At 38.7% G+C, this 24,305-nt stretch overlaps 1 protein-coding gene, 1 long non-coding RNA gene and 1 other non-coding gene across 3 annotated transcripts in view; 1 reads left to right on the forward strand and 2 right to left on the reverse strand.

The window, feature by feature from the left end:
• Positions 1–16,695, forward strand: part of MCMDC2 (minichromosome maintenance domain containing 2) — a 58,481-nt gene extending 41,786 nt beyond the window's left edge. The window contains exons 13-14 of the mRNA XM_003797247.1: positions 1,611–1,720; positions 16,457–16,695. Coding sequence (XP_003797295.1) covers positions 1,611–1,720; positions 16,457–16,623 — 277 coding nt within the window. The 3' untranslated portion in view covers positions 16,624–16,695. The remainder of the gene's footprint in view (positions 1–1,610; positions 1,721–16,456) is intronic.
• Positions 16,696–19,764: 3,069 nt separating this feature from the next.
• Positions 19,765–22,935, reverse strand: LOC105887742. The gene is made up of 5 exons (XR_001161584.2): positions 22,523–22,935; positions 22,054–22,137; positions 20,691–20,804; positions 20,368–20,434; positions 19,765–19,894 (listed from the first exon to the last, which is right to left on the reverse strand). It is a non-coding gene; the product is annotated as an uncharacterized LOC105887742 (long non-coding RNA).
• On the reverse strand, positions 20,508–20,592 carry LOC111727605. The gene has a single exon (XR_002775117.1). It is a non-coding gene; the product is annotated as a small nucleolar RNA SNORD87 (small nucleolar RNA).
• Positions 22,936–24,305: the final 1,370 nt, after the last annotated feature.

Below are 24,305 nucleotides of genomic sequence, written 5' to 3' on the forward strand. Positions count from 1 at the left end.
AAAAAAAAAAAAAAAAAAAGGAGCTTGGATGAGGATATCAGGGAAATGATAATCAAATTTGTATTAGAAAATGAGCAACATTGAGGAGAACTTCATAGCCTTGAATTATGATCTTAACCTAAAAAGAAGAAACTTAATAGGATAAATGTAATGTCCTCTATTAGATCCCCAAACTCCCTAGTACATGTAGAACTGTGAATTAATGGGAATGGGTGATGTGGCTTAATATGAAAAGCTATGAAAAAGACTTGAGAATTCATTTTTTCATGGTTCTTAGGAGTAAGTGATGTAATGTGGCTGTTAATAACACTGAAATTTAGGATTGTATTAGTAGAATACATATATTACAATATATACAACCCTACATTTTGTATATATATAGCAACAAAATTCTAGTTCTGCCTCATCTCTACTCTGGTGGTTAAATCACACCTGTGTTACTAATACTGAAAAGGAATATTTGCCAAATCTAGCCATAAAGAGAGATAAATGAGATAGTTAAGATAATGAGAAGTTAAAAATTATGACTCATAATATACTAAAGGAACTACAAATATTTACCTTGATGGAAAGAAAACACGGGGCAACTATAAAAGTTATCTTTGAATGTTTGAAGAGCTGCCACATTTAAGAAGTCTCAGAAAATAGAACAAGAAACCAGCAAATGGAAATTGCTGTGAAATTAATTTTAATTTAGACTTATATAATCTTGGTTATAGTTAGTTACAGAACTTTCAAATGCCTTTATTTATCCCCTTTTTATAGCTGAATTTCAAAAACTCTCATAAATTAAATGATTTAAACAAAATCACATAGCTAGTAAATTCTAGAGACTTATTCTAGGTTTTTTGATTGCTAAGTCCAGCAGTTGTTCAAGTATATTACACCTGCCTAATTGATATCTTCAGAGAGAACTAAAGTATAATCGAGCCTGGTTAAAAAATAAAGAATGAATTGCCCTATGAAGCAGTGAATGCTAGAAAAGGTTCAAAAGAGACTTCGTAGTGAGTAGCCTGGGATGTTATAAAAGAAATTCAGCTATCTAATGAGAGTTTGAAATTTGAACTCCAAGATTCTTTCTTACACTGAAATTGTAAGATTCTATGAAGACTTCAGACAAATGAGGAACTAGAAGAAAAGGTTTAAGATTTGTCTATGAGAGATATTTAGTTAGATTAATTTTCTGAACTGTGTATTTATCTAAACAGAACCTGGGAGAGGAGTGTGAAATGATACATGGAAGCCTTGACAGAAACCAACTCTTTGTTAATAAGCAAGAATACTGGCTTGTTCTGCAATAGTCTGTTTAAGTTTATAGGAAAAAAATGCTTTGAAAATAAATAAAATTGTTTTTAAAAAAGAATATGGGGCAGCACCTGTGCTCAAAGGAGTAGGGCACCGGCCCCATATGCCAGAGGTGGTGAGTTCAAACCCAGCCCCGGCCAAAAACTGCAAAAAAAAAAAAAAAAAAAAAATAATAATAATAAAAGAAAGAATATGCTGATCATGTAGGTGCAGCTAGTGTTCACATATATCTTGGTTTGTTCCTGCCAAAATATATCTTATCATTGTAATATCAACATATTTTAATTGACATCAATTTTTTAAAGAGTTTCTCTATCTGAAGCCCATGCGCGACTGAACTTAAGGAACAAAGTGCTTAAAGAAGATGTACTAATTGCAGCCTTACTATTTGAAACATCTCTCACATTGAAATATGGTAATGTATTAAATTATTAATATTACTACAAAAAATTTTATCTAAACTTAAATATTTTAGTCTCTTAAAGTGTTACATATATTTTTAAAATATTATGTTAAAGAATAGTAAATCTCAGGGAGGCATATTTGGATTTAAATACTTGCTAATTATTTGTAGGTAGTATCATCATCTAATATTAAGTTCTGTATTATTCATGATTGTTTTCATACTTGAACTTTCCATTGCTTAAAGAATTCTAGGGGGGAAAGTACTCAATACAATATATTAAATAATTTTGATTTGTCGTCTTTTTAAAATAACATGTACTACATTCTCTGAATTGCCAGTTTTAATACTATGACTATAGAATTTAAATTATTTGAAATGAATGGCACCTATTATGCTTTTGCTAATAAAAACACAAAAGGCCTCTCCTAAGGTAAAGGTAAGGAGAATTATTCTCCCAAAGGTCTTTGTTGAATTAGATGAGACATTAATTTAGATTAGAGATACCTTTTCTTCAAATTAAACTTTGGTACCAACCCTGGAACTTAAAGAAATGTATTAATACTAGTGTTCTGTGTGTATGTGTTTAGTGCTTAAACTTGCTTTAAATTATATTTATATTTTATTAACTCTTTTACAAAGATTCATTAGAACCTTGTTGTATAATTATGTAAATTAACCATTCTTAACTAAGGATCCATAGATGTTTGATGTCCTCTAGGGGCTTGTGAATCCCTAATTTATATATAAATCTGTATACTCATATGTGTGTTCCTATATAGTTTTTCCTAAGAAGATAGATCATAAGTTTCATGAAATATGTCATAGAGATTCATAACCCCCAGAAGAGGTTAATTAACATCCTAAATTCGTCTTATTTACCAAAAGAGAAAAACACTTGTTCTTAATTAATATGAAATAACAGGAAGGATATATGCATATTTTTAGTTTTAATTTGCTTTGTCTTTACATTCTTTTATTCTATACTTAAGATCATATTTCATCAAATCTAAGACACACTATTTTATATATCATAAAGAAAAAGTGCTGCCAATTTTACTATGGCATGCCATCAATTGTTAAGACACAACTAGATTTTAAAAAAACAAAAATCTGTGACTTTGAATTGAAAAACAAGGTATTATAATATTAAGTACTTCTGCTGAATTGAAAAACAGGTATTATAATATTAAGTACTCCTATGGTAGAATATGACCAAACATTTGGTGACTATTTTGTCAAGACTTTCTTGAAGAATTTTAGAAAGTATTTATTGAAGGGAAAAAAAACTATGTGAAGATTTTTTTCCCTTCAGTTTTGTTTTCATAATGAATTTGAGTTAAGTACATTGATTTTTAAGTCTTAAGCAAAGCAGTACCTTAATCACTACTTGATTAAACATTGTTAGGAAAATGATCCATATCAATGGATATTTTTTTTGGTGGGGTATGAAATAGATGTGAAGTAGCAGCAGCCTTTATATGAAGTCATCCTTGTGTTTCTTAATGATTATACAGTACCTTAACTATTAGAATTAATTTACCTTCTTTTTACATTTGCATACAATATGTTTAAATGTGGACATACTTCATTTTATTACATGTCACCTGATTGTACTTTACAGATACTGTTTTTTACAAATTGAAGGTTTGTGGCAACCCTGCATCAAGCAAGTCTATTGGTGCCATTTTTCTACAGTATGTGCTCACTTCATGTCCTGTGTCACACTTTGGTAATTCTCACAGTATTTCAAACTTTCTTTCTTTCTTTCTTTTTTTTTTTTTTTTGAGACAGTCTTCAGCTGTGGCCCTGGGTAGAGTGCTATGACATCACAGCTCACAGCAACCTCAAACTCTTGGGCTCAATCGATCCTCTTGCCTGAGTAGCTGGGACTACAGGTGCCTGCCCCAGTGCCCAGCTAGTTTTAGAGACAGGGGTCTGGCTCAGGCTGCTCTGGCTCAGGCTGGTCTTGAACTCCTGAGTTCAGGCAATCCACCCATCTTGGCCTCCCAGAGTGCTAGGATTACAGGTATCAGCCACTATGCCCAGCTTCAAACTTTTTCATTATAACTGTGTCTGTTATGATGGTCTGTTTTTAGTGTTCTTTGATACTACTATTTTCATTGTTTTGGGGCACGACAAACTGTGTTCATGTAACATAGCAAACTTACTATTATTAATATTATTATTATTATTATGAGGCAGAGTCTCACTCTGTTGCCTACAGCAACCTCAAACTCCTGAGCTCAAGCAATCCTCCTGCCTTAGCCTCCTAAGTACTGGTACTAATTTTTCTATTTTTATTGTTTATTTATTTTTTCTTAACTAGTGAACCCCTGAATTTTTCTGTTTTTAGTAGAGACAGGGTCTCGCTCTTGCTCAGATTGGTCTCAAACTCCTGAGCTCAGATCCTCCTGCTTCAGCTTCCCAGAGTGCTAGGATTACAGGCATGGGCCACTGTGCCCAGCTTAACACAGAGAACTTAATAAATGTTGTGTAAGTTCTGACTGCCACCCCCTGCTGGCCATTACCCTATCTCTCTCCCTCTCCTCAGGCCTCTATATTCCCTGAGACAAAACAATATTGAAATTAGGCCAATTAATAACCCTACAATGGTCTATACATGTTCAAGTGAAAGGAAGAATTAAATATTTCTCACTTTATATCAAAAACTAGAGATTGTTAAGCTTAGGGGGAAATCATACCAAAAACAGATATAGGTAAAAAGCTATGTTTTTGCATTAAATAATTAGCTGAGCTGTCAATGTAAAGCAAAGCAACCTTATTGCTGATATGGAGAAAGTTTCATAGTGTGGATAGAATATCAAACTAGCCACAACATTCCCTTAAGCCAAAATTGAATGTAGAGCAAGCCAGGCCTTAACTCTCTTCAATTCTATGAAGGCTGAGAGAGGTAAGGAAGCTGCAAAAGGAATATTTGGTTGGTTCATGAGGTTGAAGAATGAAGTTTCACCTTGAAAATGCAAGGTGAAGCAGCAGATGCTGACGGAGATGCTGCAGCAAGTTATCCAGAAGATCTAGCCAAGAACATTGATGAAAGTGTACGGTACACAAACCAAATATTTTTCCATGCAGATGAAACAAATAGCCTTTTATTGGAAGATGATGCCATCTAAGACTTTCATAGGTAGAATGGAGAAGTCAACGCCAGGATCAAAGCTTCAAAGGACAGGCTGACTCTCTCTGTTAGGGCCTAATGCGTCTGGGGACTTTCAGTTGAAGCCAAGGCTCATTTTCAATTTCAAAAATTCTAGGTCCCTTAAGAATCATGCTAGATCTACTCTGCCCATTCTGTATGAATGGAAGATCAAAGTTTGGATGACAACTGATCTGTTTACAGCACAGTTTATTGAATATTTGAAGCCCACTGGTGAGATCTACTGCTCGGAACAAAAAGATTCCTTTTGAAAGATTACTGCTCATTGATAATGCCTCTACCCAAGAGCTCTGGTGGAGATGTACAAAGAAACAAATGTTATTTGTACACCTGCTAACACAAGATCCACTCTGCAGCCCTTGGATCAAGGAGTAACTTTGACTTTCAAGTCTTATTTGACCAGGCATGGTAGATTATGCCTATAATCCTAGCACTCTGAGAGGCCAACACATGTGGATCACTTGAGCTCAGGAGTTTGAGATCAGTCTGAGCAAGAGCAAGACCTTGTCTCTACTAAAAATAGAAAAATTAGCTGAATGTGGTGGCACATGCCTATAGTCCTAGCTACTCAGGAGGCTGAGGCAAGAGGATTGCTTAAGCCCAGGAATTTAGGTTGCTATGAGCTATGATGCCATGGGCACTCTACCCAGGGTGACAGAGTAAGACTCTGTCTCAAATAATAATAATAATGATAATATTTTTTAAAGTCTTATTATTTAAGAAATACATTTTGTAAGTCATCCGTGAGGGTTGAAACAAACTTCTTTCAAATTCTCCTGATGTGGATATTTTGACCTCTCCCCATGAATCATGAGTATTCTTAATGGCATCTAGAATGAATTATTTCTAGAAGGTTTTCAATTTACTTTGCTGGGATCCATCAAAGGAATCATTATCTATGACTTTGTGGGCTTCAAGACTTCAGTGGAGGAAGGAACTGCAGATGTTGTGGAAATAGCAAGAGAACTAGAATTAAAAGTGGATTCTGAAGATTGGTCTGAATTGCAGCAATTTCATGATACAACTTGAACAAATGGAGGCCTTGTCTCCTACAGATGAGCAAAGAAAATAGTTTCTTGAGATGGAATCTATGGAATCTACTCCTGGTGAAGATGCTATGGACTTTGGGGAAATGACAACAAAAGGACTTGGAATATTATATAAACTTGGTTGATAAAGCAGTGGTAGGGTTTGAGAAAATTAACTCCAACTTTGAAAGAAGTTCTACTGTGGGTAAAATGCTATCAAACGGTCTCACATGCTACAGAGAAATCTTTTATGAAAGGAAGGGTCGATCAATGTGGCAAACTTCAACGTTTCATTTTAAGAAATTGCCACAACCACCCCAACCTTCAGCAACCATTACTCTGATCTTGGAGTCCTCAACCTCCAGGCTGATACACATCCGTGGCCTCACAGCAGGAGGTGAGCAGTGGGTAAGTGAGTGAAGCTTCATCTGTATTTATATCTGCTCCCCATCCTGGTATCACCACCCTGAGCTCAGCCTCATGTCAGATCAGCAGTGCCATCAGATTCTTGTAGGAGAATGAACCCTACTGTAAACTGCACATTTGAGGGATCTAAGCTGGATTCTCCTTGTGAGAATCTAATGCCTGATGATCTGGGGTAGAATTGATGTAGTGATGCAAGTGCTGGGGAGCGGCTGCAAATACAGACTATCCTTAGCAGAGGGATTAACTGCACATAAACCCAAGTGCTTGCAGACTCATAGCAAAACCTTATCAGTGAATGGCAATGACAGTTAAGCTGCATCTGGTGGCAGGCTTTATAGTGGCAAGTGATTTGATGTCCTTCAATTATACAGCTGTATCGGGTGGCAGGATTTAAGTCACAATCTGACTTTCTAGTTGCAGGAAGACAAGCTCAGGGCTCCCATTGATTTTGCCTTATGTAATGATTTTATTATATATTACAATGTAATAATAATAGAAATAAAGTGCACAATAAATGTAATGTACTTGAATCAACCCCAAACCATTCCTCCACCCAGTATGTAGAAAAATTGTCTTCCGTGAAACTAGTTCTTGGTGCCAAAAAGGTTGGGGACTGATGCTTTGATCAGTCCTCAGCCATCAACATTGAGGCAAAACCCTCCACCAGCAAAAGATGAAGACTTACTGAAGGCTCAGGTGACTGTTAACTTCTTTTTTAGCATACTTAATAGATGACAGTATAGTGTAAATATAACCTTTATGTGCACTGAGAAAACAAAAAATTATGTGACTCGCTTTATTGCAATTTTTGCTTTATTGCAGCGATCTAGAACCAAAACTGTAATATCTCTGAGGTTCTGTCATATTGTATGTCCTAATTATCACTATTTGAATTAAATATCCATAATTTTTTCAGTCAACAAATATTTATTGAATGATAACTAGGTGATGAGCATTAGATATACAATGGTGAAAACAATTAGTCTCTAACCTGGTGGAGCTTATAGCCTAGTGAGAGGACAGACAAAAGTAAATATACTAATACATACCTAATGCAAATCAAGAGAGATGCTGTGAAGAACATCAATAGGATGTTATGAGAAAGAATAGAAAGGTCTTCCTTCGACTGGATTTTGGGAGTCCTCTCTAAGGAGGTGATATTTATTTAAGCAGACACCTAAAGAATGATAAGTCAGGGTAGAGGGAAATTACATATGTAGGTGCTTCCAAGAAACTGAAAGCCAGAGTGGCAAAAAGCAAAAACAAAAACAAACAAACAAAAAAACAGCATAAAAACCAGCTGGAGAAGAAAGTAGGGCCAGATCCTGCTGGTCCTTACAGACTATGATAGAAAACGGAGATTTTATTCTAAGTATAATGAGAAGTCATTGAAAGGTTTTAAATAGAAGACTAGTGATTAAAATTGTATTTTTAAAATAACACATTTGGAGCTGGAGGGTTAAGAGCAGAAAGAGGAGACTAGTTAGAAAATGGTTATTGTAGACCAGGCAATTGATAATGAGATTAACAAGGAGGAGTCAATAGAAATGGAGATAAATTAGTGAATTGGAGATACACCTTGGATGCAAAATCCAATAGGTTGTCCTCATGAGCTAGAGGGGAAAGGGAAGAATTAAGGAAAATTCCCAGGTTTCTGCCTTAAGGAAATCTGTGGGTCACACTCCATTTACCAAGACTGGGAAGAAAGAGAAAAGGGTTCAGGAGAAAAATCAAATTACAAATATAACTTTAAGATACCCTATAGAGACAGAAGAATTTGTAGCTTAGGGGAGAGTTCTAGCCTAGGAATATAACTTAAGATCATCACCATAGAGATGGTATTCAAAACCAAGGAATGAGTTAAATTACCTAGACAGGGGTGTCCACTCTGCAGCCCACAGGCCACATGTGGCCCAGGATGACTACAAATGTGGCCCACCACAAACTTACTTAAAACATTATTAGTTTTTTTTTTTTCTTTTTGTGATCTTTTGGTGGAAATTGTGTGATTCTCAAGCATGAAGTTTGTAGACAATAATGTTGTATTGCAGTGTCACATAAAGTAAACAACATGGGCTCTTGCTACACATGTGTGGCTTCAGTTTTCTATGGTGTGCAATTTCCAGTGTGTTATCTTCCAAGCTCAGAGAGTTGAATAGACACCATCAGACATTACATGTGTTTGCAGTGATTTGGCAAGGTAGAGATTATCAATAAGATTTCAAACTACCATTGACATATTAGGCATTTAATGTTATTTAGGAGTCAGGTATACATTCTTATTTGATTATGAAGGGTACTTGCACACCTTGGCAGCACCTCACACATTGCCCATTGTGCTTTACCATCAGCCTGGCCCTGCATCAGCAGCCAAGACGTGGAAAGGCCCAAACCTTGCTTTCTATTATCCTGTGGATTAATTTTCATAATAAAAGCAAATATAGTTCCTTAACTACTTAACTATTCTTTTTTTTTTTTTTTTGAGACAGTCTCACTATGTCACCCTTGGTAAAGTACCATGGCATCACAGCTCACAGCAACTTAAAGCCTCCCAAGTAGCTGGGACTATAGGCGCCTGCCACAATGCCCAGCTGTTTTTTGGTTGCCGTTGTCATTGTTGTTTAGCTGGCCCAGGTTGGATTTGAACCTGCCAGCCACTGGTGTATGTGCTTGGTGCCCTACCCACTGAACTACTAATAGCTGGAGCTGCCAACTATTCTTATTTTTTCAATCCCAGCATGGCTTTCACAATATCTCAAAAGAAAACAAAATCCCAAAAAAGAAAATTATGGAAAAAAAAGAAAAAAATATGACTGAAAAAAGATTGTTCAATGAAAAGTGGATAGATGACTACTTTTTCTTCTTTCTTTCTTTTTTCTTTTTTTTTTTTTGAGACAGAGTCACAAGCTGTTGCCCTGGGTAGAGTATAGTGCCATCATAGCTCACAGCAATGTCAAAGTCTTAGGCTTAAGCGATTCTCTTGCCTCACCCTCCCAAGTAGCTGGGACTACAGGTGCCTGCCACAACACTGGGGTATTTTTTGTTGCAGTTGTCATTGTTTAGCAGGCCCTGGCCAGGTTCAAACCTGCCAGCCTTGGTGTATGTGACTGGCGCCATAACCCACCGTGCTATGAATGCCAAGCCCTTCTTTTACTTTATATTTAAAAATATTTTAAAAGCCAAATATATTTTATTACTTAGATATAGATACATTTTCTTAGATACATTTTCTATATTAGTGATTACAAATTTGGGACTTGCTCTATGATTTTACAACTGTCTGAATGGGGGAGTGAATAATTAGAATTATTATGTGAGGCCTTTTTTGCTTATTTGTGATGGTGGACATCGCAAAAATTACCCATGGACTATTTTTTGCTCATCAGCTATTTTTAGTGTTTGTGTATTTAGTGTGTGCCCAAGACAACTGTTCTTCCAGTGTGGCCCAGAGAAGTCAAAAGGTTGGACTCCATTGGATTCCACAACTCCAGGAATGCCCTTGAAGATTTCAGTATTTAGAAATGGGAATGAGAACTAATAAGACTGAGAAGCATCAACTAGAATACAGGAAGTGTGGCATTACACAGCCAAGAAGGAGAGTGCTTCCAGAAGGGAGCAAAATGGTTGAGTATTTCATATGCTACTGGAAGATGGATAAGATTTGATCTGGTAACCGATAGGTTTTAGGTAGCGATGATTAGAGCTATTGCAGTGGAGCAGAAAAGGGGGTGAAGTTATGGAGACAGCATACATAGACAATTTTGAGATGAGGAAAGAAGTGCATTAGCAGGAGAAGGATGAGTGTCCCAGGGAGAGATTTTATTTTTATGAGGATAGAAGGCATTAAATCATATTATGTACAGTAGAGAGTAAATTAATGATGCTGTAGAAAAGAGGAAGATGCAGAAGTAAAGTCCTAAAAAGGTGAGAAGGGATGGGTTTCAGGGCACATGTGAAAGAACTGGCCTCTCATAGACTAGTCACTTCTTCATTTTATAGGACAGAAGAAAGTGAATACAGAACCAGGTAGGTTTGTAGGTTCTGACTAGCTGAAAATGAAAGGTCTGAGGAGAGAAGAATGGAATAGAATAGTCATTGTAGGGGCTAGAAGTGTCCTTGGGAAACACAGCAGGGTTGTCAGGTGTGCAAGTGATTGTTTGAAATTACTGATTCATTTAAAATGAAAAGAAGAAATGCCAGGTGTGATTTTCTGCTTACCAGTCTTAGTACCAGCATATTATGAATGGCTGGGTTCATGCAGAGTGTTGCAGAAGAGCAAGGGAAGGGTGGGCTGGCAAAGAAAGGACTCAGGCTGGTGAAGGAAGGGCCAGGGATGAATGGGAAGAAGCAGATTACAGATCTCTGAGGTAGAAGACCTGGAACAGCAACTGAGCCGGAGCATAGGAGGTAGTTGAGGGGAGTGAGTTTTGGTCTTGAAGTAAGTTTCTGGTGATATCAGTTTTCTGTGATTATGGGAATGTGTGGCTTAAGTAGAGGGGAAAGGTAGGACACAGGGAGGTCAGAAGTTAAATGGGAAGTTCACGTGGAAATCACTGAATATTGGATATTGGGGAAGAAAGGAAGATTGTACACCAAGTGCTTAGAGCTAGTAGTTGACTATGGAAGAGGAAATGGTTGTTAAAGCAAGGTGGTGCTGTGCCTCAAAGGAGAGAAAGGAGGAAGCAGGGGAAAGAATGGTCTGGAAGCAGCAGAGGGCTAGGGTAGCAAGGGAGGCATGGCTTGGTACTCTGTACTCATTCAATGAATCAATGAATGAAATGGAATATAAGAGCTTAACTCCTATAATAAAGGTCAATGATTTTTAAAAAACATACATAAAATCAACCTCATTAATCATTTTTAAGCGTACAATTCAGTGGTGTTAAGTATATTCACGTTGTTGTGCAACTATCACCACCATCCATCTCCAGAAGTTTTTTATCTTCCCAAAGTAAAACTTTGTATCCTTTAAATACCAACTCCCCATTGGTATCTAGCCTCTGGCAACTATCATTCTGCTGACTCTATGAATTTGACCATTCTTAGGTACCTCATATAAGTGGAATCATATAATATTTGTCCTTTTGTGAATGGGTTATTTCATGTAACATAAGGTTCCCAAGGGTCATCTATATTGTGTGAGTACTATTACTTAATAATAATACCTATATACCACATTTTGTTCATTCCTTTGTCTGTCAATGGACACTTTGGTTTCTTACACTTTGTAATACTGCTATGAACATGAATGTGCAAATATACATACCCCTTTGAGATTTTGCTTTCAATTCTTGAGTATATGCCTGTAAGTGAAATTGCTGGATCATGGTAATTCTGTTTAATTTTCTTGATGAACCACCAAACTGTTTTCCATAGTGTATGTACCGTTTTACATTCCCAACACTGCATAAGGGTTCCAACTTCTCCATATCCTTGCCAATGCTTATCATCCTTGTTATTTTTACAATAGCCATGGTATGGGTGTGAGGGGGTATTGCATTCTGATTTTTTTTTTTTTTGTCAGCTTAAATTCAATCACCTTTATTTTAATTTCAGGTTAATGTGGGGATACAAACAACTAGGTCATATTTGAATTTATTAGGCAGAGTCCCTCTCGTACTTGTGTCCTGCACCCAAAAGATGTGCCTTATACCCCTACATTGTGCCATTAATTGGGAACATCCCAAGCTCCCCCCTCTTTTCCTCTCCTCCTTCCCTCAACTTTAATTGAAATGAGTTTTTCTCCTCTGTGAGTGTGAATTAGGTTGTCTACTGTCTTCATATCAGCATTGAGTACATTGGATATTTGCTTTTGCATTATTGTGATCCTTTACTAGAAAGACTGTGTCTCAACTCCATCCAGGTTAATACAAAAGATGTAGAGCCACTATCTTTTTATGGCTGAAGAGTATTCCATGGTATACATATACCTGTTTGTTAATCCATTTCTGAGCTGATGGGCATTTAGATCATTTCCATATCTTGGCAATTGCAAATTGAGTTATAATAAATCATCTAGTGCAAATATCCTTATAATAAAATGCTTTTTTTCTCTCCTGGGTAGACACCTAGGAATGGGATCGTGGGGGTCAAATGAGAAGTCTAATTTGAGTTCTTTGAGGATTCTCCATAATTCTTTCCAAAGAGGCTGTATGAGTTTGCAGACCCAACAACAGTGCAAAAGTGTTCCTCTCTCTCCACGTCCACACCAGCATCTGCAACTTTGGGACTTTGTGATGTGGACTATTCTCACTGGGGCTAGGTGATATCTCAGGGTGATTTTCTTTGGCATTTCTCTGATGATTATGATGATGGGCATTTTTTCATGAGTTTGTTAACCATTCATCTGTCTTCTTCAGAGAAGGTTCTGCTCATGCTTCTTACCCAGTGAGAGATGGAATTCTTTTTTTCTGTTGATTAATTTGAGCTCTCTATAGATTCTAGTTATTAAACCTTTGTCAGATTTGTAACATGCAAATATCTTTTCCCATTCTGAAGGTTGTCTATTTGATTTGCTTGTATCTCCTTAGCTGTGCAGAAGCTTTTCAATTTAATTAAGTTCCATTTGTTAATTTTTGTTATTGCCATTGCCATGGATGTCTTCTTGATAAAAATCTTTCTCCAGGCCGACATCCTCAGGAGTTTTCCCCACACTTTCTTCTAGGATTTTTATTGTTCCATGCCTTATATTTATATCTTTTATCAATCTTGAATCAATTTTTGTAAGTGGTCAAGCATGTGGGTCCAGTTTCAGTCTTTTACATGTGGTTATCCAGTTCTCCCAGCATCATTTATTAAGAGGGATTCTTTTCGCCAGTGTATGCTTGTTTGGTTTAACAAAGATCAAATGGCTATAAGAGACTGGTTTTATCTCTTGGTTTTTTATTGGGTTCTAAATGTCTATGTCTCTATTTTTGTGCAATACTATGCTTTTTTGATCACTGTGGGCTTGTAATATAGCCTAAAGTCTGGTGGACTAATGCCTCCAGTTTTGTTTGTATTACTAAAAATTGTCTTGGCTATATGGTTTCTTTTTTGGTTCCATATGAAACAAAGAACTATTTTTTCCACTTCTTCAAAGTATGATGTTGGTATTTTAATGGGGAGTGCATTGAATCTATAGATTGCTTTGGGAAGTATAGACATTTTAACAATGTCAATTCTTCCCAGCCAAGAGCATGGTATACTCTTCCATTTGTTAATATCTTTTGCTATTTCTTTTCTTAGGGTTTCATAATTCTCTTTGTAGAGGTCTTTCACCTCTTTTGTTAGGCATATTCTTAGGTATTTAATTTTCTTTGAAGCTTCTGTGAAGGGAATTGTGTCCTTGATTAGCTTCTCAGCTTGGCTGTTATTGGTGTAAACAAAGATTACTGATTTCTGACATTGATTTTATACCCTGACCCATTATTTCTTGATCACTTCCTGGAGTCTCGTGGTTGAGTCGCTGGGGTTTTCTAAGTATAAGATCATATCTTTGGCAAAGAGCAAGAGTTTGGCCTCCTTTGCCTCCATTTGGGTGCCCTTTATAGTCTTCTCTTACCTGATTGCATTGGCTAGAACTTCCAGCACAATGTTGAATAATAGTGGTGATAGAGGACATCCTTGTCTAGTTCCAGTTCTAAGTGGAAAAGTTTCAGTTTTGCTCCATTCAGGATGACATTAGCTGTGGGTTTGTCATAGGTGGCTCAATCAGTTTAAGAAATGTACTTCCTATGCCTATATTCTTAAGTGTTCTTGTTAGAAAAGTATGCTGAATTTTATCAAATGCTTTTTCTGCATCTATTGAGAAGATCCTATGGTCTTTATTTTTGCTTCTATTAATATGGCAAATTACATGTATGGATTTGCATATGTTAAATCACCCTTCCTTCCCTGGGATGAAGCCTACTCGAGCATAATGTATAAGTTTTTAATGTGTAGCTGTAATCTATTGGTTAGGATTTTACTGAGTATTTTTGCATCTATATAAATTCTTGAAATTGATCTGTAGTTCTCCTTTTTAGTTGGATCCTTTCCTGGTTTTGGTATCAGGGTGATGTTAGCTTCAGAGAATGTTTTGGGGAAGGACCTTCCTTCTAAATCAGCAGTTCTCAACCTGTGGGTCGTGACACACAGGAACTATATTAAAGGGCTATAGCATTAGGAAGGTTGAGAACCACTGTTCTAAATGTTTTAGAATAGTCTCTGCATTATAGGTATGAGCTTTTCTTTGAAGATTTGATAGAATTCTGGTGTGAAGCCGTCTGGTCCTGGGCTTTCTTTTTTATTGGAAGATTATTTTTTTACTGTTTCTTTAATCTCAGTGCTTAATATTGCTCTGTTCAAGAAATCTATTTCTTCTTCATTAGGTAAATTTCTTTCTTCTTTTTCTTTCTTTCTTTCCTTTCCTTCCCTTCCTTCCTTTCTCTTTCTCAACAGTCTCACTTTGTCACCCTCAGTAGAGTGCTGTGGCATTATAGCTTACAACCTCGAACTCTTGGGCTCAAGTGATTCTCTTGCCTCAGCCTCCCTAGTAGCGGGACTACAGATGCCCTCTACAATGCCCGGCTGTTTTTTTGTTTGTTTAGCAGGTCCTGGCCAGATTTGAACCCACCAGCCCCAGAGCATGTGGCCAGTGCTCTAACCACTGAGCTATGGGTACACAGCCCACATTGTCAAATTTCTGGGCATAGGATTTCTAGTAGTAGTCAGAGACAGTGTCTTATATCTCTGTGATATCTGTTATTTCCCCTTTTTCATTTCTGATTGAAGTTATTAGAGATCTTACTTTTTGGTTTCTAGTTAATCTAGCCAAAGGTTTATTAATTTTATTTTTTCAAAGAACCAACTTTTTGTTAAATTAATTTTCTGAATGATTCTCTTGTTTTCAATTTCATTTATTTCTAATTTAATTTTGGTTATTTCTTTTCTTCTGCTAGGTTTGGGATTAGATTGCTCTTCCTTTTCCATTTCCTTAAGATGATTCATTAAGTTGTTGATGTGCTCTCTGTTTTTTGGATATAGACATCTAATATGATAAATTTCCCTCTTAAGACTGCTTTTGCAGTGTCCCACAGGTTTTAGTAACTTGTATCTTCATTGGTGTTATGTTAACAATTTCCTCCTGGGCAATGCCTGTGCTCAAAGGAGAAGGGTGCGGGCCCCATATGCCTGAGGTGGTGGGTTCAAACCCAGCCCCAGCCCAAAACGGCAAAAAAATAAAAAATAAAAACAATTTCCTCCTTTATCTCTTCCTTGACCCAACTGTCATTTACCATAAGGTTGTTTAACTTCCATGCCTTTGTATGGGGCTGAAAACTTTGGTTGTTGAGTTCCACCTTTATTGCCTTGTGGTCAGAAAAGATACAAGGTATAATTTCAATTCTTTTCATAAAAGGTCTCTTTCATAAATCTTAGAGCATTTAAGTTGGGTGCATGTATGTTTAGAATTGAAATGTCCTCTTGTACCCTTGACCACAATGAAGTGACCAGCATTGTCACTTTGATTTGCATTTCCCTAATGATTAGTGATGTTGAACATCTTTTTCATATGCCTATTGGTCATCTGTTTATCCTCTTTGGAGAAATGTCTATTTTAATCCTTACCTATTTCCCACCCCCTCCACTCTGATCCCCTACATGACCCCCATTTTAAAAATCAGGTTGTTCTCTAGGGCAGCACCTGTAGCTCAAAGGAGTAGGGCGCCGGCCTCATATGCAGGAGGTGGCGGGTTCAAACCCAGCCCAGGCCAAAAACTGCAAAAAAAAAAAAAAAAAATCAAGTTGTTCTCTTAATTGACTTCCAGAGTCTTTCATCAGAGATATGATTTGCAAGTATTTTCTCCTATTCCCTGGGTTGCCTTTTCACCAGTGATTGTATCTTTTGATGCAGTTTTAAATTTTGATGTGGTCCAATTTATTTTTTGTTTTGGTGCCTCTGTTTTTGGTGTGATATTCAAGAAATCACTGTTAAATCCAAAGTGATTAAACTTTCCTCCTGTATTTTCTTCTAAGACTTACAGTCTTTTAATGTTTACATTTTAAAGTCTTAGAAGACTCTTATTTTGTTTGATAGCGTGATTTCACACTTGGCATTTTAAGTATTTCTCACGTACATTCTGTTTCCTTCTTTAGGGGCCACTGTATTTTGTGTTGCTCCAAATGCAGTATTTCCATTTGAATTGTATAATGAAGAGTATTTAGAGCAAAGGGATATCTACCTGACTCAGTGCCAACAACAGCTTGAACAGTTTATTGCCACGTACGGACCAGGGACAGGTATCTTCTCTAGTGATGAATAAATGATTTGAGGAAATCTTTTTTTCTTCATTCCTACTTAAGCAGTGAGGAAAAGTGCATTTGAGAGTGACTTTTAAAAATATGAAGTATGGCCTCCTCAAAATTAATTCCTTATGGGATAAATACTAATCCAAACCTCTACAGCCAACAGCAGAATTTTAAAACTTATAACAACAGGCTTGGTGCCTGTGGTTCATGTAGCTAAGGCACAAGCCACATACACCTAAGGTGGCAGGTTCAAATCCAGCCCAGCCCGCCAAACAACAGCTGCAACCAAAAAAATAGCTGGGCGTTGTGGCAGGCGCCTGTGGTCCCAGCTACTTGGGAGGCTGAGGCAGGAGGTTCGCTTGAGCCCAGGAGATGGAGGTTGCTGTGAGCTGTGATGCCACAGCACTCTACCCTGGGGGACAGCTTGAGGCTCTGTCTCAAAAAAAAAAAAAATACTTAGAATAGTGTGGACAATTTCTAAGTGATAAATTTGTCAAGGAGAATACTACCTTAAGAAAAAAAATTCTGGTTAGCCCAGAATATCAATGGTGAACAGATAAAAATATAAATAAGCTCAACACCTTGTATGTAGTTCACTATATTTGTCACAAGATGGCAATAATGCTTTAACTACAAATTAATGTTAAACTATTTTTTCCTTACACTTGTGAACTTGTCAAACTAATGAGTAAATATATATAACCTTACGTATTGACTCTTGGTGGCGGATCAAAACTTAATAAAAAAGATTATATAACTTTAAACTTCAAATTTAAGGTCTTTTCATGCTTTTTTTTTGACATGTCTATAATGTACTGTTTTAGAAGCCCTAAATACAGGGAGGCGCCTGTGGCTCAGTAAGGCGCCGGCCCCATATACCGAGGGTGGCGGGTTCAAACCCAGCCCCGGCCAAACTGCAACAAAAAATAGCCAGGCGTTGTGGCGGGCGCCTATAGTCCCAGCTACTTGGGAGGCTGAGGCAGAAGAATCACCTAAGCCCAGGAGTTGGAGGTTGCTGGAGCGACTCTGCTGCACTCTACCGAGGGTGAAAAAGTGAGACTCTGTCTCTACAAAAAAAAAAAAAAGAAGCCCTAAATACAGTCTGGCAAAGCCTTGGTAATTCCCCATAAATTATGCACAAATGTGTCAGGTTAAATGAAAATGTGCATGTTATCAAGGAGACTGTTAATGTATAAATTGGCTACTTAGCCCTGACTAGTTACAAGAAAGGTTCCATAAGGCAAAGAAATCAATTTGGAAGCCCAGTCTTCATTTTTTTTTTTTTTTTAAGAGACTGAGTCTCACTGTATCGCCCTTGGTAAAGTGCTGTAGTGTCACAGCTCACAGCAACCCCCAACTCCTAGGCTTAGGCGATTCTCTTGCCTCAGCCTCTGGAGCAGCTGGGACTATAGGCGTCTACCACAACGCCTATTTTTGTTATTGTTGCAGTTTGGCCAGTGTCAGGTTCAAACTCATCACCCTTGGTATATGGGGCTGGCACCCCCCCTCCCCCCACTCACTGAGCCACAGACACCATCCCTAGTCTTTATTTTTGAAGGAATGGTTTTCTGCTCTGAAAAGGCAGAAATATCATGAGAAAACATATCTTGTAAAAAATTCTTAAATCTTTAGTTCTCATTTTTCAAAGCCTTAACAAAAGATCACATCCATTCACAGAAAAGCAAAATATCACCCAACAGCCACTTTATTAACCACTTATTCAGCCACTTTATTAAAGATTTGATGCTATCATGCATCAAATCTTTCAAAATTGGCACTTCAGAGTTTCTTAACCAAACAGTAGGTCCACTTACCAACGCTCTGGGATCTAGAAATCACTATCATTGAACACCTACTAGCGCCAGCCAGGGACAATGTTCGAAGGAAAAGCTAGTTTTTAACATTTACATATTACAATTTTGTTATCAGTTAGCAAGATGCTTATCTTGTGCTTCTCATGTATATCTCTACCTTTTATGGTTCTCTATGGTATGAAGGCAGAACACTTCCCCATCTTATTTAATCTTCACCTAGGTAGAAATCTAGTTTTAGAATTCTTTTTTTTTTTGCAGTTTTTGGCCAGGGCTAGGTTTGAACCCGCTACCTCCAGCATGTGGGGCCAGTACCCTACTCCTTTGAGCCACAGGCACTGCCTCTAGAATTCGATTCCTTTAATCCTAGACCTGCCCACCCAGTCAGTTTCTCTTTAACAAAGCACAATTATTACTTGTACTAAGATTAGGATTACTGTGTTCAAAGATGCAAAACTGAATTAAAAAAAATTTTTTTTTGAGACAGGCTCACTGTTGCACTTGATAGAGTGCAATGGCATCACAGCTCACAGCAACCTCAAGCTCTTAGATTCAATGATCCTCTTGCCTCAGTCTCCCAAGTAGCTGTGACTACAGGCACCCACTGCAATGCCCAGCTTTTTTTTTTTTTTTGAGACAGTCTTAGTATATCACCCTCAGAGTACTGTACTATGACAGTTCACAGCAACTTCAAACTCTTGAGCTTAAGCAATTGTGTTACCTCAGCCTCCCACATAGCTGGGACTATAGAACCTGTCTAAACAGCCAACTCATTTTTTGTTGCAGTTATCATTGTTTAGCTGGCCCTGGCTGGGTTTGAACACACCAGCCTCAGTGCATGTAGCCAGAGATATCTCACTCTAGCTCAGACTGGTCTCAAACCTGTGATCTCAGGCAATCCACTGGCCTCAGCTTCCCAGAGTACTAGGATTACAGGCATGACCCAGTACCCGGCCCTTAAATCTTAAGTAACAACTATAATCACAGAATGGTGATAGCTTTCACATAAGGGACAATTTGACTGCGTTAAAGAGTTCAAGTTTTCTACCAGTTTTTCAGGTACCATAGAATAACAAAGGGGAAGCTGGATATGAAATAGGCAGTGATTAGGGCCTCTCCAGAAATTACCAAAGGCGACAAAGGGAAAGTAGGGGGAGTACAGGAAATATCTCCCCATATTCTATCTCAGTGAGAATCACCACCCACAAATGAACTAATTAATGGCAAGAACATTACATTGTTAAAGTATGGTAAAAATAGGTCTGACCAGTAGTGACTATTAAGAATAGAGCTATTTTAAAGAAAACAGACTTTACTGCCCAGCAATTAAAATAATTAGTCACATTTATTTTCTACATCATTTATTATGAAGTTAGCAAAACCAAGTAAAATATTTATTTTCATCATTTGCTTCTGTTCATCTGTTTCCTTGAACAGTCTTCATTCTTTCTTCCATATGTTGCATGGCACACCTCTAAAAAATCAGAACAGTGAAAATCATTTCATAATCAAAAATAAAGTTAACCACATAACCTCAAATGATAGTGACTTTTTGCTGCGGTTTGGCACCCATAGCTCAGCGCTTGGGGTGTCAGCCACATATACCAAGGCTGGTGGGTTCAAATCTAGCCCAGACTTGCCAAACAACAATGACAACTACAACCAAAAAATAGCTGGGCCTTGTGGCAGGTGCCTGTAGTCCCAGCTATTTGGGAGGCTGAGGCAAGAGAACTGCTGAAACCCAAAAGTTCTGTGAGCTGTGATGTCATGGCACTCTACCCAGGGTGGCAGTTTGAGACTCTGTCTCCAATAAAAAAAAAAGAGAGAAAGGAAACCATATCCGGACATGCAAATGCAACAGCAACAGGAATTAGCCCCAACCCCTTGGATTAATCAGACATGTAACTGTCAACAGATGTGGCTGCTTTACTAGTCACAATTACTTACCTGAGGTAACAAAGGAGTATTTCAAAAAACTGCAGCTAAAGGACAGGCATCTGCAGCTACCTATGTGCTAAGGAGAAAGAACATTTGATCTCTTAGTAAACAAGCTGTATTATACACCATTAACATAACCAATATAGATTACTGGCATCTCAGTCTTAAAATTATTTCTTCAAAGATACCCTCAGCTGGGTAAACGGCAAAAATTTAAGTCATCATTGTGCCAGCCATGATCAATGGCAATAACATCAAACATTTGGGGTATTGCCTGTTAGTAACAATAGCACCAAGACCCCATAAAGGATGTAATTTAACATTTTTCATACCTCAATATATCCGGTGGTGGTTCTACTTTTTCATTACCATTTTGTTAAGTTTTTTTAAAACATCTGTCACTATGACCTTCACACACCTTCAAAACTCAAGAGGATTTGTCAGACCTAGAAATTAAATATTTCACTGTCAATTCCAGTTTGTAATTGCACTTGTTTGGCATGTTACATGAAGGAATAGTCTAATAAAAATTTCATTCCTATAAGGAACCCACCCTACCTTTGGGGACTCTAACCCAGTTTTTAATAAAAATACCAGTATCTGTTCAATTCATTTCTAATGGAATAAAAGAACACAATTCCTGTTTTATTACTTCTTGATAGTAGTAACCAACAAACTCAAAATTTAAAAACACCTGTTAGTGACTTGAGTATTTTCAAATCTTTTGACTGGTTAGTACCTAAAAATTACATAAATGGTGGAAACATTTTATATCCATCATCACAGTATTGATTTTAAGACACAACGGTTCTAATGAGTAGATAATCATTGCTTTTCTGTCTCAGAGTTCGACTAGAATGTGCTAAGCCAGGTCAAATGCTAGGTATTATAGAAATTAGTGTGAAGATTTTCACCTGAAAACATTACAATGGCAAATCTAGTTTTAGAGCAGGGATGCCTACACTGTATTATCGGACACATTTCTATAGGATTAAGTTTAAGTTAACTGAATGTACACAAGGACAGCAAAGGAGATGGCCAGGGCCACACAAAATGTCACAGAGCACCTCAGGCGTATAAATCACTGAGCTAAACAATTATTTGTATCATTTATGAAGACATACAAGTTGGGACCCTGCTAAACTATCATTTTCATGCCTTGAAATGTTTAACTATTTCACATGAGCATGAGAAATAAAATTATTGGTTGTGAATAATTCTAATTTAAAAAATTTCAGTTTAATCATTCACGGGAACTACAGACAACTACATGAACACTCATTCTTATAATACCTAAGAGTATGTTTAAAGATACATATGTATAATAAAACTACTATCCATCCCACCCACCAGCCACAAAAATCAAAAAACGGATGAACACAGAATTAGACATAAGTACTACTAGATAGGGTCAGGGGAATGGGGGTGGGAGGCAGGTAACACAGTATTGGCAATTTTACTGCTTTTAAATGGGTCGGTGGGTTCCTTTGTATTTATTATGCTTCAGACTTTTGTGCACTACCTATATTTTTATGAAACACTTAGCTTGGAAATTTCTAGAAATTCCAGCACTTAGCAACAATTCAAACCACATAGGGCACAAAATTGATGAATACAGAGTATATAACCATTACATTCGTCCTGTTGACAGCTAACTCTTAAATTACTTCAGCTGAAACAATGTAGATGCCTTACCATTTTAAAATATTTTTGAATTGGCAGCATGTGTTTCCGGTCTCCCCGCAGTTGACTGATGTACGTCCGCTAACTCCCATCTCCCTGTGAAGGCAAGCAGCAGGCATTCACAGCGTTAAGGGCCTTCCAGACCTGCACAGACTGTTCTCCAATTTCAGTGTCCTGTCTCAGAACTTATTTACAAGGGAATGTACAGGAAAACGCCGATTAGCTCCCCTAATGGCTAGAGATCAGCACAGACCCACAGTAAACCTCGTTTATGAAATAAAATTTCAAAACCACATACAAAGTAAGGTTAGGGATGGGTCGTTACCTAAGAGATAATCGCCCCCCCCCCATAAACTGCTCCTTTATAAAGGATAAATAAGCCGCCCATTTAAAGGAAACCTAAACAAGCCAATGCCGCAAGCACAGATTTGCGGGGGGTACAAAAGGGACCCGGCAAAGGCCGGGCGGAGCACGAAGTTACCTGGCCGTTTCTTCCAGGCACCTCGGCTTCCCCGGAGTCACGGAAGGCCCTTTATACTAACTTCCGGGCTCACAATCAGCGCTTACGGAGTAAGCTGTGCAAAGACTTCCAGGTGATTGCTCACAAACGCGTCCGCTCAGGTGGCCGGAGGGTTAACTCGTGGCCCGTGACCGCGCGGGGAGCGTCGCCTCCTGGACCAACCCTGCGGCGCCGGCTGCTCGGCTGGGCCGCAGCAAGGCGGCGCCGCGCTCGGTACCCACGAAGCGAAGGATCCCAGCACGCAGGAGAGGAAGAACTATGACTGCGATGAGTCTCACCTCCAAGAGCCCAGCTACCGACGCGCAACCTCAGCCGCCTTCCCACCCGCATAGCTAGCAAGTTTTCCCGAACCTTCCTCCTGCGGCTGCAGCGTGGAAAAGGAAGCGCGTCCTCCGGGGGGCAGCTTTTGGGCCCCCGGGGCTAGGACCGCCCCTTCCGGGACGCGGCCCCGCCCGTCCATGCGCAGTGCGGGCAGACGCTGGGTCCGGCGGGGAGGTCTGGACCCCGGATTTGGGTTGTGTAACTTGCTAGAGTCCTTTTTTCTTTTCTTTTTTTTTAAAGGCGGAGTCTATGGTAGAGTAAGGTGGTGCACAGCTTGTGCACTACCTATATTTTTATGAAACACTTAGCTTGGAAATTTCTTACACTTGGAAAACACTTACACTTGGTAGAGTAAGGTGGTGTCACAGCTCACAGCAACCTCAAACTCTTGGGTTCAAGCGATTCTCTTGCCTCTGCCTCCCAAATAGCTGGGACGACAGGCGCCCGCCACAATACTCAGCTATTTTTTTGTCGTAGTTGTCATGGTTGTTTAACAGGCCCAGCCTGTTTTCGAACCCGCCTGCCTCAGCGTATGGGGCTGGCGCCCTAACCGCTGAGCTACAGGCGCCGAGCCTAGAAGCCTTTTAAGGCTCTAGTTCTGAGTACTTCAGCTAGAGCTACTTCATCGAATATGCGAAAGAGTTACCTACTCGGATATAGACAAGCAGAAAATGCTCTGGAAAAGAGTCTCTGCCCGGGCTCAGGTGGCTCACGTCTGTAGTCCTGGCACTTTGGTAACACAGCGAGACCCGGTCTCTTCGGAAGTAGTGGGGCTCGGTGGTGCACTCCTGTAGTCCTACCTAGTCGAAAGCTGATACCGGAGGATCACCAAGCCTGGGAATTGGGGATTGTATCATTGGGCCACTGGGCTCACTTTGTCGCCCTCTGTAGAGTACACTAGAGTCATAGCTCACAGCAACCTCAAACTCCTAGGCTCAAGCAATTCTCTTGTCTCAGCCTCCCAAGTAGCTCGGACTTACAGGTGCCTGCCAGGATGCCCAGCTTTTTTGTTGTTGTTTGTTTAGCAAGCTTAGGCTGGGTTCAAACCCACCAACCCCAGTGCGAGTGGCCAGCTCCCTAATCACTGAGCTATGGGCGTTGAGCCTATTATTATTATTGTTATTATTGAGACAGAGCCTCAAGCTGTCCTCAAGCTGTAGAGTGCAGTGGCATCACAGTTCACAGTAACCTCTAGCTCCTGGGCTCAAGCGATTCTCCTGCTTCCGCCACCTAAGTAGCTGGGACTACAGGCGCCCGCCACAACGCCTGGCTATTTTTTGGTTGCAGCCGTCATTGTTGTTTGGCTCCCTGGGCTGGATTCGAACCCGACACCTTAGGTGTATGTGGCTGGTGCCTTAGTCACTTCAGCCACAGGCGCTGAGCCATTATTATTATTTTGAGACCGAGTCTCACTTTGTCAGGC

Source organism: Otolemur garnettii, unplaced genomic scaffold (genome assembly GCF_000181295.1).
Source record: "Otolemur garnettii isolate 467f Iridium unplaced genomic scaffold, OtoGar3 scaffold00113, whole genome shotgun sequence".
NCBI lineage: Eukaryota > Metazoa > Chordata > Mammalia > Primates > Galagidae > Otolemur > Otolemur garnettii.